This window comes from Eubalaena glacialis, chromosome 13, assembly GCF_028564815.1.
Source record: "Eubalaena glacialis isolate mEubGla1 chromosome 13, mEubGla1.1.hap2.+ XY, whole genome shotgun sequence".
Lineage (NCBI taxonomy): Eukaryota > Metazoa > Chordata > Mammalia > Artiodactyla > Balaenidae > Eubalaena > Eubalaena glacialis.
The window spans coordinates 28,851,325-28,867,249 of NC_083728.1; the positions used below are offsets into that span (position 1 = coordinate 28,851,325).

At 49.2% G+C, this 15,925-nt stretch overlaps 1 protein-coding gene across 1 annotated transcript in view; it reads right to left on the reverse strand.

Annotated features, from left to right (window-relative positions):
- The window catches only part of ANGPT4 (angiopoietin 4), a 40,909-nt gene extending 38,537 nt beyond the window's left edge, over positions 1-2,372 (reverse strand). Inside the window, exon 1 of the mRNA XM_061208302.1 lies at positions 1,866-2,372. Coding sequence (XP_061064285.1) covers positions 1,866-2,174 — 309 coding nt within the window. The 5' untranslated portion in view covers positions 2,175-2,372. The remainder of the gene's footprint in view (positions 1-1,865) is intronic.
- Between the last annotated feature and the right edge of the window lie 13,553 nt (positions 2,373-15,925).

Consider the following 15,925-nt stretch of genomic DNA (forward strand, 5'->3'; position numbering starts at 1 on the left):
CAAGTGTGGGGCAGGCCCCATTTCTCTTTGAAGTAGGAGGTCCGTGGTCTGGTGAGAGGATGGGCAGGGGGTGAAGATGGAGGCCTGAGGAGGAGGTGAGGTTTGGCACGACCCTTATGGGACTAGAAACAGCTGCCTGAAGAGACACACACAGATTTCAAGGCAGCATGGAGCCCCTTGGGTTGGGCTCTGGTGTATGAGGCCAAGAGCTCCCTTGAAGGGGGATCCAGGGGTGGGATGGTGGCAGCTGGAAGTGCTGCAGGGCAGGAGGGGTGGAGGGCAAGTAGGCAGGGACTATGGGAAGATGGTGAGTGGGGGGCTAGGGAGATAGATGGCCAGGGCAGGAATGAAACAGGAGGTTAAGTGTGTATTCGAGTGTGTGCACAAATCAGCTTGATTAGATACATATAGGGCAACCTCTCCACCTGGGGGATGGATCAACCCAGGGTATGCAGAAGGCAATCCTTTGGAAAACAGGAGGAAACCACCAGAACTTCAGTTTATATGATCTCATATCTTATCTTCTTAAAGTTCCATTTTCATTTGTCTCATACCCTGTACATACTATATTAATATGGGTGCACGTGCGTAAATTCTAAATAAATATGCGTGTATTGGGGGAGCGAAACATTGTTTGCTGATAGGGCGAATGATTTGAAAAATTTGGAAACCATGGGTAAGGAGGGACTGCTCCCCATCTTGGACACCACAGGATGCCTTTCCCGCCCCCACCCCACCGAGGGCCAAACCTGCCTTGTTCACCTCTGTACTTCAGTGTCTTGCTTAGGGCCTGGCACATGGAGGGTGCTCAGAGTGTCTGCTGAAAGTATGAGGACAGGAGACCCTAGAGTGGCCCTGGCCTTGGGCCAAAGTGGCAGTGGGTTCCTCAACTCCTTGATCTCTGCCACGCCATATTCAATTCATCAGCAGAGCCCATTCGCGCCCTCTTCAGAATATACTAGAACCTGACGGGCCACACCCCCTCCCCCAGCCCTGTCCTGCTCCACACCTCCATCACTTCTTGCCTGGTGGCTGCAGTGGTCTCTTCCCTGGGCTCCCAGCATCGAATCTGTCTCCTACAGTCTATTCTGTTAAAACTAAGTCAGGTGTTTCTCACCTGCTCAAAACCCTGCAGTGGCTCCCATGATGCTCAGAGAAAGAGCCAAAATCCTTCCCAGTGGCCTCCAAGGCCCGACATGGTCTGCCTTTCCCTCATCTCTTGGATTTTGTCCCTCACCCCTCTGTCCTCCTCCTTTCTGCTCCAGCCACGCTGGCCGCCCTGCTGTTCCCCAGGTAACCCAACTACATTCCCACCACACAGCCTTTGTACTTACTGATCCCTTTGCCAGGAATGCCTTCCCACCAGATACCTTCCTGGGTTGCCTCATCACTTTGCTTGTTCTCTGGGCTCAAACGTCACCTCCTCCGAGAAGTCCTCTTGGATTATCTGACCTCAAATAGTCACCTCTGGTCATTCCTTGCCTTTTTCCCTTTTTCATTTTGCTTCACCATCTGACAGAATAGATATTTATTGTTCATCTCTTTACTGCCTCTTTCTTCCACTAGTCCAGACGGGGATGTACGGTTCTGTTTACTGTTGTATCCCCAGCGCCTAGGATGGGCCTGGCCCTTAATCGGATGAATGAATGAATGGCAGTTAGGGAGTCAGGTTTCCAGCTCTGACTCCACCCAGTCTTGCTGTGTGGCCTCAGGCTCCTCTCTTTCTGGGCCTCATCATCCCAACCCGTACAATTTGGAGACAAAGGTCCTATCAGCCTGGCCATCTGTGTCCGGGGCAGGCCTCTGGGGTAGATGTTTCACCTGCTGCTCGCTGCCCACCACCCCCCTGCAGGCCCAACCCTTACCTTCTGCAGCCACTGTGTGTTGTTCTCTAGCATTTTTTCCAGCTGTCGTACCCGCTGGGTCGGCCAGTCCCCTAGGTTCAGTGCGGCTGCCGGGGAGTCCCTCTGGAGGCTGTTGGAGCCCCCGAAGGCCTCGGGCTCGGGCGGGCAGGGCTCAGGCTCGGGCAGCACGAAGGTGTAGCTGCACTGGCCATGCTGGACTCGGTGTGCCCGGCGGCGCCCGCCGGCCTCCTGCCCCCTCCGCTGGGCCGCAGTCGTGGTGGCCACAATGAGGAGGAGGCCACTCAGCAGCATGGCTGGCCGGGAAGGCATCCAGAGGTGTGATGGCGAGCGGTGTCAGGTCAGAGCCCAGGGGCCGTGCCTGTCCACCGCCTGTCTCCCTGCCCAGTTTGCACCCACCGTGGCCAACAGTGGCCAGTCCCGCCTGCACAGCCGCTGCAGCTGCAAAGCCCTGTTTGGCCAAGCTCCGTCCAGGCGGCTATTTATACTTGCTCCAAATACCACAGCTGCTCTGCTTCCTCCCACCGCCTCAGGCTCCCGCCCCAGACACCCCCTCACCTCTCTTCTTCCCCCTTTCCCTTCCTGCCTCCTCACTCTTGTCCGCACGCTGCCATGTCCCTTCACTGGCTTGCCTGCCTTGCCTCTGAGTCCTTGGATTATCCAGGGGAGGCCTGGCCTCCCTGCCTGAGCGGAGGAAAGAAAACAACACACACACACAGACACACACACACACACACACACACACACACACACACACAGACACACACACACAAACCCCCAAGCTGCCCGCTTTGGAAAACCAAAGGCAACTGAATTCTCTCTTCCTGCCTCTGTCTCTCTGTGTCTCTCTCTCCAACCTCCCCCCACAGGGAGGCTGGGATCTCAAATTTCAGCCCCCAACGCCTTCCCCTTCTCTCCCCGCTCCACCTTCCCCCCTTTGATTCCCAGTTAGCCTTGGAACACAGCGAAGTGACCTTAGAGGGAGCAAAGGGGAGGTGGGCAGACGGGTGAGGCTGGGAAGGAGGCAGCCTGTTCAATCTGTTTCTAGAGACAGAGAACATCCTTGCCAAGCCAGGGAAGTGGGCGCCCCAGCCGGAGTGGGCTCCCATCCTCCCTTCTCCCTCAGGGCCTGGAGGGACGTTGGGCCTTAAGGTGGCCCTGGCTCCGTTGCTGTGACAGTAATGAGAGATTGTCCTGTCTTGTGGCAGATTGTTCTGGGGCCGCCTTTGGCTGGAGTGGAGAAGTAGATTTCGGGGAGAAGAGCTTGGGGTGCAGCAGTGTCTTGACCAGCTCCCGAGTTAGCGGCAGCTGGCTGTAAATCCTCCTGCCCCAACTACTTGCCCTGAGACCTCGGGTGGGCAACTTCACCTCTCTCGGCTTCCATACCCTGGTGTGTAAGCTGGGTAAACCCCATCTCTTGCATGAGGAATGTATATGAGTTCTGCGCGTGGGGACTGAGGAATTTTGGATTTACTTGTTAACTTGTTTACTGATTCAAATCCTGGCTCCACCACTTATCAGCTGTGTGACTTTGGGCAAGTCGCTTAACCTCTCTGTGCTTCCATTTCCTCTTGATGAACAGAGAGAAATAATACCATGCACTTCACAGGGTGTGAAAATTATGAGTTACAGCAGTGCTGGCACAAGGTGAGCGCTAAATAAATGCTTTTGGTTTTTGTCATCAGTGTCATAGTTATTATGTACCTCCCCTCCCCCACCCTGCTGGAATGTAAACACCACAGGGGCAAGGATTTGTCCTTGGGGGACCTGGTTGCTGGACAGGAGGTGCCCAGGAGTTGGTTGGGCCCCTCCTGTGTGGGCTGCCTTCTGTCTTTCTCTGCTTGTTTTCCCAGAGTGGGGGCTTATCCGGCTGTTTGGTATTGTTTTTTTCCCTTTGTTTTCCCAAATCCTGACGGAGTTTTGAAGTGGGCAGGCTGCTTGGGACAGCAGCAAAGTAGGGGCTCATCCGGGGGACTGAGAACATGAAACCAGGTGTGTGAGGCTTTGGCAGGAAAAGGAAAGGCAGCTGGTCATCAGCCACCAGCATTCATGGAGCCCTGCTTGCCCACCTCTGCCTCCACTGTCTCCACTGTAAAGGGGGTCACACCACCTATGCCCTTGCAAGAAAGAAGAATGTTAATGTAAGTCACGAGTTTATCACAGTGCCGGGCGCAGATGAGCCCAGAGTAAGGGCAGCTATCGTTAAGATTGTGTAGGTTGAGCCTCGAGATAATCTCAGTAAGGCCAGCATTATTATCCTCCCCATTTTACAGAGGAGAAAACTGAAACCCAGAAAAGGAAAGTGAATTGTCCAAAGTCACACAGCCTGGAGGGGCTTGACCCGGAAGTGGTGAAGGAGGGCAGGCTCAACAGCCATGCTGGCCCCAGAGCCCATCCCACTTCCTCCCACGTACCTGTCAAGGCCATGTGTGAGGACGCCTGCCCCCCAGCCTCAGCCTCCTCATCTGTGCACCGCAGGGAGCATTAACACCTCCTCGTGGGCACCAATATGACAAGGGAAGCTCCTGGCACAGGCAATGCATTTAATCTTATTGATTGAAAGAAAGAATGAATGCTAATTTCTATCCCCCCCAACCCAGGGCTTAATTAAATAGACATGGGCCCCATAACTGCACTAACACAGAATGGCTCTCTGCACAGAAGAGGAAATAGGATTGTCTGTTCACAGGAGAAATGCAGGTGGAATCAAAAGAAGAGTTCTGGAAAGCCTGGGAGATGGCCCTGCCAACCTCTGCACCTTCATTGTAGCACCTCCTTCTCACCTCAGGACCTTTGCATATGCTGCTTTCTCTGTCCAGAACACTGCTGTCCACATGCCCTCACCCCCACCTTTCATCAGTGTTCCAGTTACTATGGCTGCCAGAAAATGACCCCAACACTTCGTGGTTTAAAACAAAAATAACCATGTAGTATCTCTCAGGGTTTCTGTGGGTCAGGGATTCAGCAGCAGCTCAGCTGGACAGTCTGCTCCATTCACTCATGAAGTTGAAATCAGATGGTGGCTCTGAGCCGAGGTCATCCTGAAGGCTTCTCTCACCTGTCAGTACCTGGGCATCCTCCTCACTCCACATGGTGGTGTCTCCAGCACGGTGGCTACAAAGGCACATGTCCTCAGAGAGCCAGGTGGAAGTTACCTCGCCTTTTATGATCTAGCCTCGGAAGGCATTCAGTGGAAGCTCTACCATATGCTATTGGTTGGGGTCTGCCCAGGTTCACGGCAGGAATGTAGACACCATCCCTTGATAGAGGAGTGTCATTGTCACAAGAGGAGCTTGCAGGACTGGAGGTGCGTTAGTGTAGCCGCCTCTGGGAAATGCTACAGGCCGGAGAACTGACACATGATTACACGGCCCCCTCAGCCCTGTTCAAACCAGACCCGCCCCTCTTGGAGCCCTACCCCTTTATCTTAACCCTCCTCAAGGTGCTCAGAGGTTAATTACTTGTGTAATTACTTCTCTCCTTCTGTTCCCAGCATTTGATATACAGTATGTTCTCAGTAAATAAATATCTGTCAGATGAATGAATGAATGAATGAATGAGTGAGTGAATGCTTGAGCCAGGCTCTCCCCGTCGGGCTGATGAGGGGCAGGAGGTGGGATGCCGTGGAGCTGCCACGGGGCTGTGGCACCAGGGCAAGTCCCAGCTGGCACAACGCTGGGAGGCTTCGGGCAGGTCACCATTTGGGGCCAAAGCTACCTCGTCCTCAGTCGGAGGGCGGAGGGCGTGAACAGGTTCACCAGGTCTCCCGAGATCTCGCAGAGGAGAGCTCTAGGGAAAGTTTACAAACTCTCAGGCCGCTGAGAATCTTTGAGCACAGGGCCTCAGGGCCAGTGTCGGAGGTGGTTTGGGCATAGGTCTAGCAAGGAGACGGAGGTTTTACAAAGTGACCTTTTGGCCTTCCGGGAAATGGGAACCAGCCAGTCCCACGAGAAGCAGCAAGTGCCCAGGTGGCAGCAGGCAGCAGGAGCTGGTGCCTAGACCCAGAGAGGATACTGGAAAGATGCCATCTGGGGTCGGTTAGCGAGCTCAGGGAGCCTAGAGGCAACATTGAACTTTGGACCTGAAGGGTCTTTGGTAACCAGCATGCTCTGTGCTGTGGACTCCTGGCCCCGAATTCCCTCCTGAGCACCAGACCCATTTGCCTTCTGGACGTGACCTCCTAGGTCTCAAACGGAACTCCTCATTTTCTCCTCCCCTACTCCACTCCAAATGAACTTCTTCTGGATTCTTCCATCCCTGGGAATTGCCCCACCTTGACCAGGCACTTGGACCAGAAACCTGGAAGCAGGGCCGGCTGGCTTCATGGGTGTGTGACCTCTGTAGTCATACAGGGCCCCACGCTTAGAAGGGTCCCACACGTGGTTTAATGCTCTGCTGTCACCATCTTTAGATTCTTAATAAGTTCTGAACAAAGGGTCCAGCCCTTTCATTCTGCACTGGGCCCCTCAAATTATGTAGCCGGTCCTGCCAGGGAGACACAAGGCCCCACCACCCCCCTAACCCCACTTGCCATCCAATCAGACCTGTTCTGCCAATGACCCTTTAAATATTTCTCCCTTCTGCCCCTCTTCACTGTTCTGGGCATACTGGAGCCAGCCTGTCTGGGTTGGAATTCTGGCTTTCCCATCTCCCAAATGTATGGTCTAGGCCAATTTGCTTAACCTGTTTGTACCTCAGTTTTCTCTTTTGTCAAATGGGGTTGATACTAGCAATTACCTGGTAGGGTTGTTAAAAGGATTAAAAAGCCTATCCCTGTAAAGGCTTGACACAGAGTCTGGCACATATGAAGTGCTCAATAAATGGCAGTGCGATGTCATCATTCCCCCCACTGTCACTCTTTTAGCCCAGTGTCTTCATCCCTTGCCAAAGGGAGAATAACAGCCTCAGAACCGAACTCCTGTTAATCCATCTTTGATGCTGCAGTCAGTGATTTTTCTAAGACACAAATCCAGCTCTTGACTCCTTTGCTTAAGACCCTTCAGTTTTAAACTCCAAGTTCTTTACATGGTTTATAAATCTCTGCAGGATCTGGCCTCCAGCCTCACCACTCTTATCCTAGGACTTGGTACTTTGTGATGGTTTTAATTTCCAACACTCTCTCTGCTATCTCCAGCCTCAGTTCCTTTGTTTTTGTAGTCACTCTGCTTGGACAATCCTCCTCACATTTATTCACTGGCTTCCTTCTACCTGTCTTCTGCGTCTTATCTCAGGCATCACCTTCTCTGGGAAGCCTTCCCCGTCAGCCTCCCTCCTTTGGTGGAAATAGGCCCTCTTCCTCTGGGACCCCAGGGCCCCCTGCCTGTGCTTCCCCATCAAAGCTCTCACCCTGTATTATAAAGCCTTGTTTGTATGCCTTTATCCCCCTCTGGTTTGAAAACTCTTTCAGGGCATCAGCCCCACTTTCCATTTCTGTGTCTGTTGCCTCTCCTAAGGTCAACTTCATAGTAAGTCCTCAAGAGTGTTGAATCAATAGTCTCCACTTTGGTGAGGGGGCAGGAGCTGCAGTCCCCAGGTGGAGACTCAGGAAATCACCCTTTCCAGGGCAAGGGAAGCAGGAAGTTTCTGTTTGGGGTATTTCAAGTATCTTGCCTCCAAATACTTAAAACAGCCCCTCTACCCCTAGTTTATTTTCCCTTTGCTGGCCTGCTGTTGCCGTGGAGCCAGAACGTGGAGAAAATACTCATATCCATCTGGAGAATTTGGCTTTTGCTCAAATGTCTTGTGCAAAAAGAGAACTTATTGGCCGATGTAACTGAAGAGTGTAGGGGTACCTGGCTTCAGGCATAGCCTGGATCCAGGTACTCAGATGATATTAAGAATTCTTTTTTTCCCCTTTTTCTCTAGCTCTAGGCTCTTGTTTTCCTCTGTTAGTTTATCGCCAGACAGTTCTCACCACCATCACCTCTACCATTGATGAGGGCAGCTCCAATCTATCAACTTAGCCACCCCCCAGAAATGGAGTACCCCTTTCCTGACAGCTCTTGGGAAAATTCTGGCTTGGGTCACATGGACATTCCTGAACCAACTACTGTAGCCAGAGGGATGAGGTACTCTGGTAGGTCAGGCTGGGCCATGTGCCTCATGGGTCAACCTCATGGGACCCAAAGGGATTGAGGGAAGGGTGGGGTGGCTCTCAAGGAAACCTGGGGTAGAGAGACCAGAAGGGAGATGGATGTTGATGGGCACAGACCACCTGCCCACTGCTTCCCCATCCTAGTCACTCAGCAAGTGAACTGGCTTCCTGCCCCCCTGCCCCCAACCAGGGGAGCCTTGGCATAACCAGGGATACCATGGTCTCTCACCTCGCATTTAGCTCATGAGGCGACTTGCCCCAAGTCACACACTGGGGTCGATTCTCCTGGAAGTATGGCTCTTCCTGCTCCTGGGGACAAAGGCGGGGAAAACGGGATCATTCTTGGAGAGTCACTTACTGATTTTGGATCCAAAGAAGAGGATTTAGTCACAAGTCTGAGTCTGCTACTCCTGGCTTCATCTCCACAATCCAGCACTTCCCCCGCCCACCTCCCTTTTCAGCTTCCTACATTTCAACACCCAGGGTGATAATTGAGGGTTGCAAGTGGGCAGCCTCAAGTGCCCCAAGCCTCTTGTTCTCTACTCTTCACATCCCTGAGAACATGGCCTGGCATCTGCTAGGGCTGCTGATTGCAACGGGGCGAGTCTTGGCAGGAAGCTTTGGGGTTGCTGACCACCGGGGTGATGGTCTGTCAGTGTCCCCAGGAGGCCAAGGCGGGGATCTTTGGAGCAGGAATCATGGTGCCCCTGTGAGACTTTCCACTCAAGACAAGTCTGTCAACTGTTCCCTGCCTCTGCTTTCTGCCACCCCAACCCTAGAGCCACAACATAGTTGATGGATCAGGAGGGGCCCAGGCTAGGTATTGAGGTCACTCCTGTGACACACACCTATCAATTAAGAGCTCCCCACTCATGGTACTGAACCTTGATTCCATTTTAGTAGGTGAGAATTGGTTTCTTCATCTATATAATGAGAGAGCCGTCCCTCATTAGCAAGGTGATTTTGGGGGGGCTTCCAGTTCCCAGGGCTGTGTAATAAAACACCCAACACTTAGTGGTTTAAAGCAATGGCAACACCTATTTTACTCATAAACGTGCAGTTTGGGTCAGATTTAGCAGGGACAGCTTGACATAACTCCATTCGACATCAGCAGGGACAGCTTGAAGGCTAGAGCCTGGAATCATCTGCAAGCTCATCCATTCATATAGCTGAGACCTCAGCTGGGGCTGTCAGCCCTAAAGACTACGTACGGCCTCCACATGTCATGGGGCGGGGTGGTCCTCACGACGTGGTGGCTGGCTATCAAGGGGGAGCATCTCAAGAGAATCAGGCAGAAGGCATATGACCTTTACGACCTAGCCTCATGAATCATGCAAGGCCAGCTCACAAAGTCCCATCCAAGTTCAAGAAGCAAGGGAATAGACTACCTCTTAATGGAGAGTGGCAAAGTTTTAGAAGAGCATGTGGGACGGGAGATGTGGCCTTTTTTGAAAAATATAATCTGCCACAGAAGGGCAGGATGAGAAAATGCCATTTAAGTGTTTAGCACAAAAGTGCTTAATAGTTGGTAACTGTTATTATTATCCCTGCTATTATGGGCAAGATCCAGCATCTCTTTGCAGAAAAATGTCCTTCAGCCCTTCTAATGGCTAAAGGTGCAGCAGGAAGTGGGATTATTTCCATCGGGGCTGCCACAAAAATTGGCCCAGAAATGCTCTTTGTCCAAAGCCACCCAGCATATCAGCACTCAGTCCAGTCCCAGCCAGATGGGCCTCGGACAGAGCTCTCTCTGCTGTTAACGACACTTGCCTCGCCCTGGGGTATCCCCTCTGGCCTCGGTTTCCCCTCTGAACAATGGCAGGCCTGACTCTGCTACTCCAGAGTTTGAGGGGACCAGGGTGGAGGACACGTACCTCTTAGCTGTGCCACTCAGCCTGGGCCACTATCCATAGCCATCCTTTCTCAGGCCTGGGGAGCCCCACTGCCTCTGAGCCCACGCCTGGCACTCGCTGCAGGACGTGAAGAGTGAGGCTGCCAGGTCGAAGGGCAGATCTATTTTGGAACCTGGCACCCCCCGGAGGCCCAGGGGAGCCTGTGACCCAGAGAACCAACAGACCCCTCTGTATTTTGTTTGTTTTTATTAAACGAGCACAGCATGTCCCTCATAGAAAAGTCAGAAAATACTTACTTAGCAAGAGGGAAAAAAAATACATGTTGCCTGTGCTCTCACCAGCCAGAGGCAAAACCACAGCTAACATTTTGGAGTATTTTTCCCCCAATCATTTCTCTCTACATAGAGACATGTATATTTTGGGGTGGTTTTCTAGCAATCCCCCAAAACAAAAAATCTTCCAGAACCTCAAAGGAACATTTCTAAGCTATTTAAAAATTTGTTTTACTTACATTGGTGTTAACTTTTTGAAAAACAAAATATAAAAAATGCACAGGGTAATATAATACAACCCCATATAACCATCACTCCAAATGGGCACCTGTCCACATTTTGCAAATTTTCCCAGATTTTTTTAAAGAAATGAAATATTGTTACAGGTTAAGTTGGCATCCCTTACATCCTCCTCCCCAGTCTCATTTTCTCTTCTCCCTGCCCACAGGTCCATATGTATGTATCCATAAATAATGATACTATTTCTGTGTTTCCAAAACTCAAACATATGCTTTTAAGCTGTAAGCAATGTCCTGCGTGCACACCATGTTTTCCAGATCTATACAAATTTCACAGATAGATCCTGTGACTGGGGTCATCTTCTTTTCACTGCTGTGCAGCATTGCATCAATAATCACACTACTCTTTATTTATTCAGCCTCTGTGGATGGACATTTGGGTTGATTCAGTTCTTCTGTAGTTCCTAACAAGGCTTCTGTGGCTTTCTTATACACTAGCTCTGTACCATGAGCAAGCGTTTCTCTAGGGTATTAATGGAGGGGTGCTCCTCCTGGGATGTGGGGTATGTGCATTGCCAGCCTGAGTACTTTTCCAGTCTGTGCTTCCAAGAGGCTGCACTGAGGTACCACCCACCAGCAGGCAGGAGAGTCTCTGCTGCTCAGCACTCCTGCCATCCCTTGGTATCATCAGGCTTTACTTTTGTGGCAATCTGATGGCTGTGAAATCAATGTGAAATTATGTACACATAATTTTATAGCCTGTGTTTCCTACTTAACACTCTATGTGTTATGAAGTACTTTCTACAGCAGAAGTTTCTTCTATAAGCACATGTTTAATGGTGGCGTAAGCCTCCACTGGTGCAGCCAAGGTTTTCTTAATTCATTCTCTGTTGTTGGACACTGGGCTTTGTTTTGGGGTAGATTGCAAAACTGGCCACAGATTCCGGTCCCTGTAAGCACGCTTCTTTGCAATGTGACTTCCCAGCTCCTCCCTTTAAGAGGTGGAGTCTATGTTACCACCCCTCGGAGCTGGCTTTGGTCATGTGACTTGCTTTCGCCAAAGGGACTCCTTCAAATGTGAGGCTCCTGATGCTTGAAAGAGACTGTGCCCTGGGGCTTGCTCTCTCACTCACCTGGAATCCTGGGACCACAGTGTGAGTGAGCCCCAGCTAGCCTGCTGGATGATGATGGACATGTGGTCAAGTCATTCTATCACCTCAGCTGACATTGAACCAACCCCCAGATGAGTGAGGCCATCCTTGACCACCAGGCCAGCTGAAGACATTCTAGACCACACATCTCAGACCAGAAGAATTGTCCAGTTGACTCACAGAAAGGTGGGGATAGTAAATATTTATTGTGTTAAGCCACTGAATTTGGGAATGATTTGTGAGATACCAAAAGCTGATGCAGATCCAGTCAGGTTTTCCCTTTGCTCAGCTCATTAAGGCTGTATATCTTAGGCAGGTTGCTGAGTCTCAATTCCTCTTCAGTAAAATGGGGGTTAATATCTATCCCTCAAAGTCGTTGTGAGGATTGAATGAGATGGTGCATGTCAGTATCACCCAGTGAGGACTTGGTACCTGACAGATCCTCTTTCATGTCCTGCTGGTCTTAGACTTGTGACTTTTCTTATGTCCCCTTTGTTCTCCCTGCTGCCCCTCTTTATCCAAAACTTCCTCATCCTTCCAGGTTTTCTGGAGGGTATCACTATTTAAATGTAAAGGCAAACGTGATAATGTAAGTATTTGATGTTCACTTAAGTAAACATCCATAGTGCTAGATTTCCACGTCTCTTCTCCTTCCAGGACACTCCTTCTTGAAGTTACGCATGGCCGTGTGACTTGCTTTGACCACAGAATGTGACTGGACACTTTTAAGAACCACTGTGGGATTCTCTGCTTCCTTTCCTTACTGCAGAGAAACTGAAGCCTTGTGTTAAGACAGCAGCAACATCAAATGGTCGAAATTCTTGGTCCCAGTGAGGTTTCCATGAGCTTTCCTGATGATCTCCATTGGGGACAAGAAGGAGGAGAAAGACGAAAAAAACCTTTGTTGTATTGTGCTGTTCGTTATGGGAGCATAACAACTATTTTAGGCTGACCTGTGTCCCTCAAAATATATGTTGAAGTCCTAACCCCAGTACCTCAAAATGTGACCTTATTTGGAAAAAGGAGCATTGCAGAGGTAATTAGTTAAGGTGAGGTCATACTGGAGTAGGGTGGGCCCTTAATCCAATATGCCTAGTGTCCTCATAAGAAGATGATGTGAAGATACTGTTACCAAATGGAATTCAGGTCCGCTAGCCCCTGGGCAGCAAAGTTAATCTATTGACACTGGGTTGTGGTGAAGGAAAGTACAGTGTTTACTGCAGGGCACAAAGCAAGGAGAATGGGCAGTCCATGCTCAAAAGACCCGAACTCCCCACTGGCTTTTAGGGAAGGGTTTTTAAAGGCAACATTTGGGGTGAGGGTTGCAGGAATCTTAATCATCAACCTTCTGGTTCCAACCAGTCTGGGGTCAGCATGTAGTCACCATCTTCCACCTGGGTGGGGGTCTTCAGATTGTTATGTACATCCCTTGAGGAGGAACTAGGACTCTGTTTTATCACTGAACCATTGTTTGAGCTATCATCACTTTTCTTGCTTGCCTTCATTTCCTTTGTTTCTGCACTCCCTCACTTCCTTAATTAGTAACCGAATGTGTCTGCTCTTTGGAACTCAGGGAAGGCCTAGGAGACTAAAGCCTTTTTTCTACAAATAAGAAATGGGGAACACAGAGGGGCTTTTGTACCTGTGAAGGCCCCACAGGATCTGCTCAGCTTCAATACCAGGGCAGAACACCATGTGAAGGTGGAGGCAGAGATTGTAGTGAGGCAGCTGCAAGCCAAAGAATGCCAAGGATTGATGGCCATCACTGGAAACCAGAGGCTAGGAAGGATCTACCCAGAGTCTCCGAGGAAACATGGTCCTGCTGATACGTTGATTTCTAGCTTCCAGAGCTGTGAGAAAATCCATTTCTGTTGTTTGAAGCCACCAGGTTTGCTGTACTTTGTTATGGCAGCCCCAGGAAACGAATTCACCAACTTACACTAGCTAATACAACAGTCAATGAAGGTTCCCTCTTGCAGTCAACACAGTGTCTGTTTAGTGAGATTTTCTGTGCACCAGGCACATTGCTCAGTGCTCCACATACAATATTCATTCACTCATTTTTATTATTTATTTTCCTGTTTATTTTATTTACCACATGCCTACTGTATGCCCCGCACTTCTCTCTAGGCAACGAGGAAGGACTCCTCACAGAGCTGGCTGACTAGGGGGTGTCAACACTGAGCAGGGTGACTAGGTGGATGTGTGTGTGGCTTTTCTGAGGAGATGGCATTTGTAGAGACGGGAAGGAGGCTCCACAGGTCCAGCTTTGGGGATTTAGAGGCCCTCTGTCTGGACTCCTCTTCCAGAAGGGGAATAAGAAACTGTAGCAAGTTCGTGGGCTGAAAAACCAAGGAGCTATTAAAAGTGAGGTTGTTGGAAAGATCCATGATATATTAAGTGACAAAAACAACTTCAGCCAAGATTTCTAAGGACGCCAAAAGCATGAATCATAAAAGAAAAGATTGATAAATTGACAAAACAGTGTGGTATTGGCACAAAAACAGACATATAGATCAGAGATTGATAAATTGAACATCATTAAAGTTAATTGCTTTTATTCTTCTAAGACATGATTAAAATAATGAAAACGCAAGTCACAGACGAGGAGAAAATATTTGCAAAACATATATCTGATAAAGGATTTATATCCAGAGTATATAAAGAAATCTCAAAACTCAAGAATAAAAAAACAAACGACCCCCCAAAAATATGGGCTAAAGTTTTGAACAAAAACTCTCAATGAAGAAAGAGACACAAATGGCAAATAAGCACATGAAAAGTCATTAGGGAAATGCAAATTAAAGCCACAGTGAGATGCTTACTACATATTCACCAAATGACTACAATCAAAAAGACTGACAACAGATGCTGGTGAAGATGCTGAGCAGTTGGAACTCCCATTCATTGCTGGTGGGAATGCAAAATGGTACAGCCACTTTGGAAAACAATTTGGCAGTTTCTTATAAAGTTAAACATATACTTACCATACAACTCAGCAATTCTCTGCTTAGGTGTTTATCCAAAGGAAATGAAAACATATGCCTACACATATGTATTCAAATGTTCCTATGAATAACATTATTCGTAATTAAAAATCACCCCCAAATGAAAATTGGCCCCAGATGAAAACAACCAAATGTCACAATTTGTGAATGGATAAACAAATTGTGGTACATGCAAACAGTGGAGTACTACTTAGCAACGAAAAGGAATGAATTATGTAGAACAACATAAATGAATCTCAAAAGCATTATCCCAAGTAAAAGAAGTCAAAACCACAAAAGAATGCATAGTGATTCCATTCATATGGAACTCTAGCAAAGACAAATCTAATCTATAGCTACAGAAAGCAGATCAGTGGTTGCCTGGGCTGGGGCCTGAAAGGTAGAGATTGACTGGGAAGAAACATCACAAAGGAACATTTTAGGGTGATGGAGGTGCTCTATTCTGGATCGGAGTGGTAGCTACCCAGGTGTACAAATTTGTTAAAACACAACAAACTATAAACATAAATGCGTGAATTTTATTGTATGCAAATTATACCTTAATGAAGCTGATTAAAACGATAACAGGTAGTGTCAGTAGGAAGTTGCTTGACCCTTGGTGATCACCAAGGTGCTGGAACACTGCCTGCCTCTGAAACAAAGTGCAAGGCACTGTACCTCATCAGCAAATGGGAATCACCACCTGCCTCATTGTGTGATCCCTTGTGAGGATTGGAAATGATGCAGGAAAAGAGCCCCAAAGACCATAGCAAGTGATGGTGAAGACTGTTACCTCTAATAAACATAAGGATGGGTGAGTTTCCTTAAGGAGCCTAAGCATCCTCTCCCCATCTACTAAGAATTCATCCATCCATGCCTCCACCCATGCCTCCATCTGTCCATTCATCCATCCATCCACTTGTCCATCTAATACCTATCTATTGAGCACTTGCTACTTGCCTAGAACTATGCTTGGCCCTGTGGATTCAGGAACAAACAAGGAGAAATGCTATCCTTGTTGGTTTATGTTTTAGTGCAAGAAAGTGATGCCAAGCAAAAAATAGACAGAAAATGAATCCATTTGTGACAAACGCTGGGAAGGAGGCTCCAGGGAACCCCAAGCCAGTGTAACAGGGTCTCAACCTAGTCAGGGTCAGGAAATGCAGCCTTGTAAAGGCACATTTGAGTCGGGCTAGAGGGCGGTGAGGAGTTGCTCAGGCATGGGGTCGGGAGGCTCCTTCCAGCAGAAGGCACAGCAGGGGCAAAGGCCTGACACAGGGAAGAAGGCATGAAGAAGGAAGACCTCCCTTGTATGTGTGTCAGGAAGATCTGGGCTCCAAATGAGAATGGAATGGCCCCTCTGTCACTTTATCCCCCTGCAGGGCTGGGATCTGGCCGGGCGGGCTGGGATCTGGCCGGGCGGGCTGGGTGGCTGCTCTCCAGCTTTCTGTCCAGTAACTTCCCCAC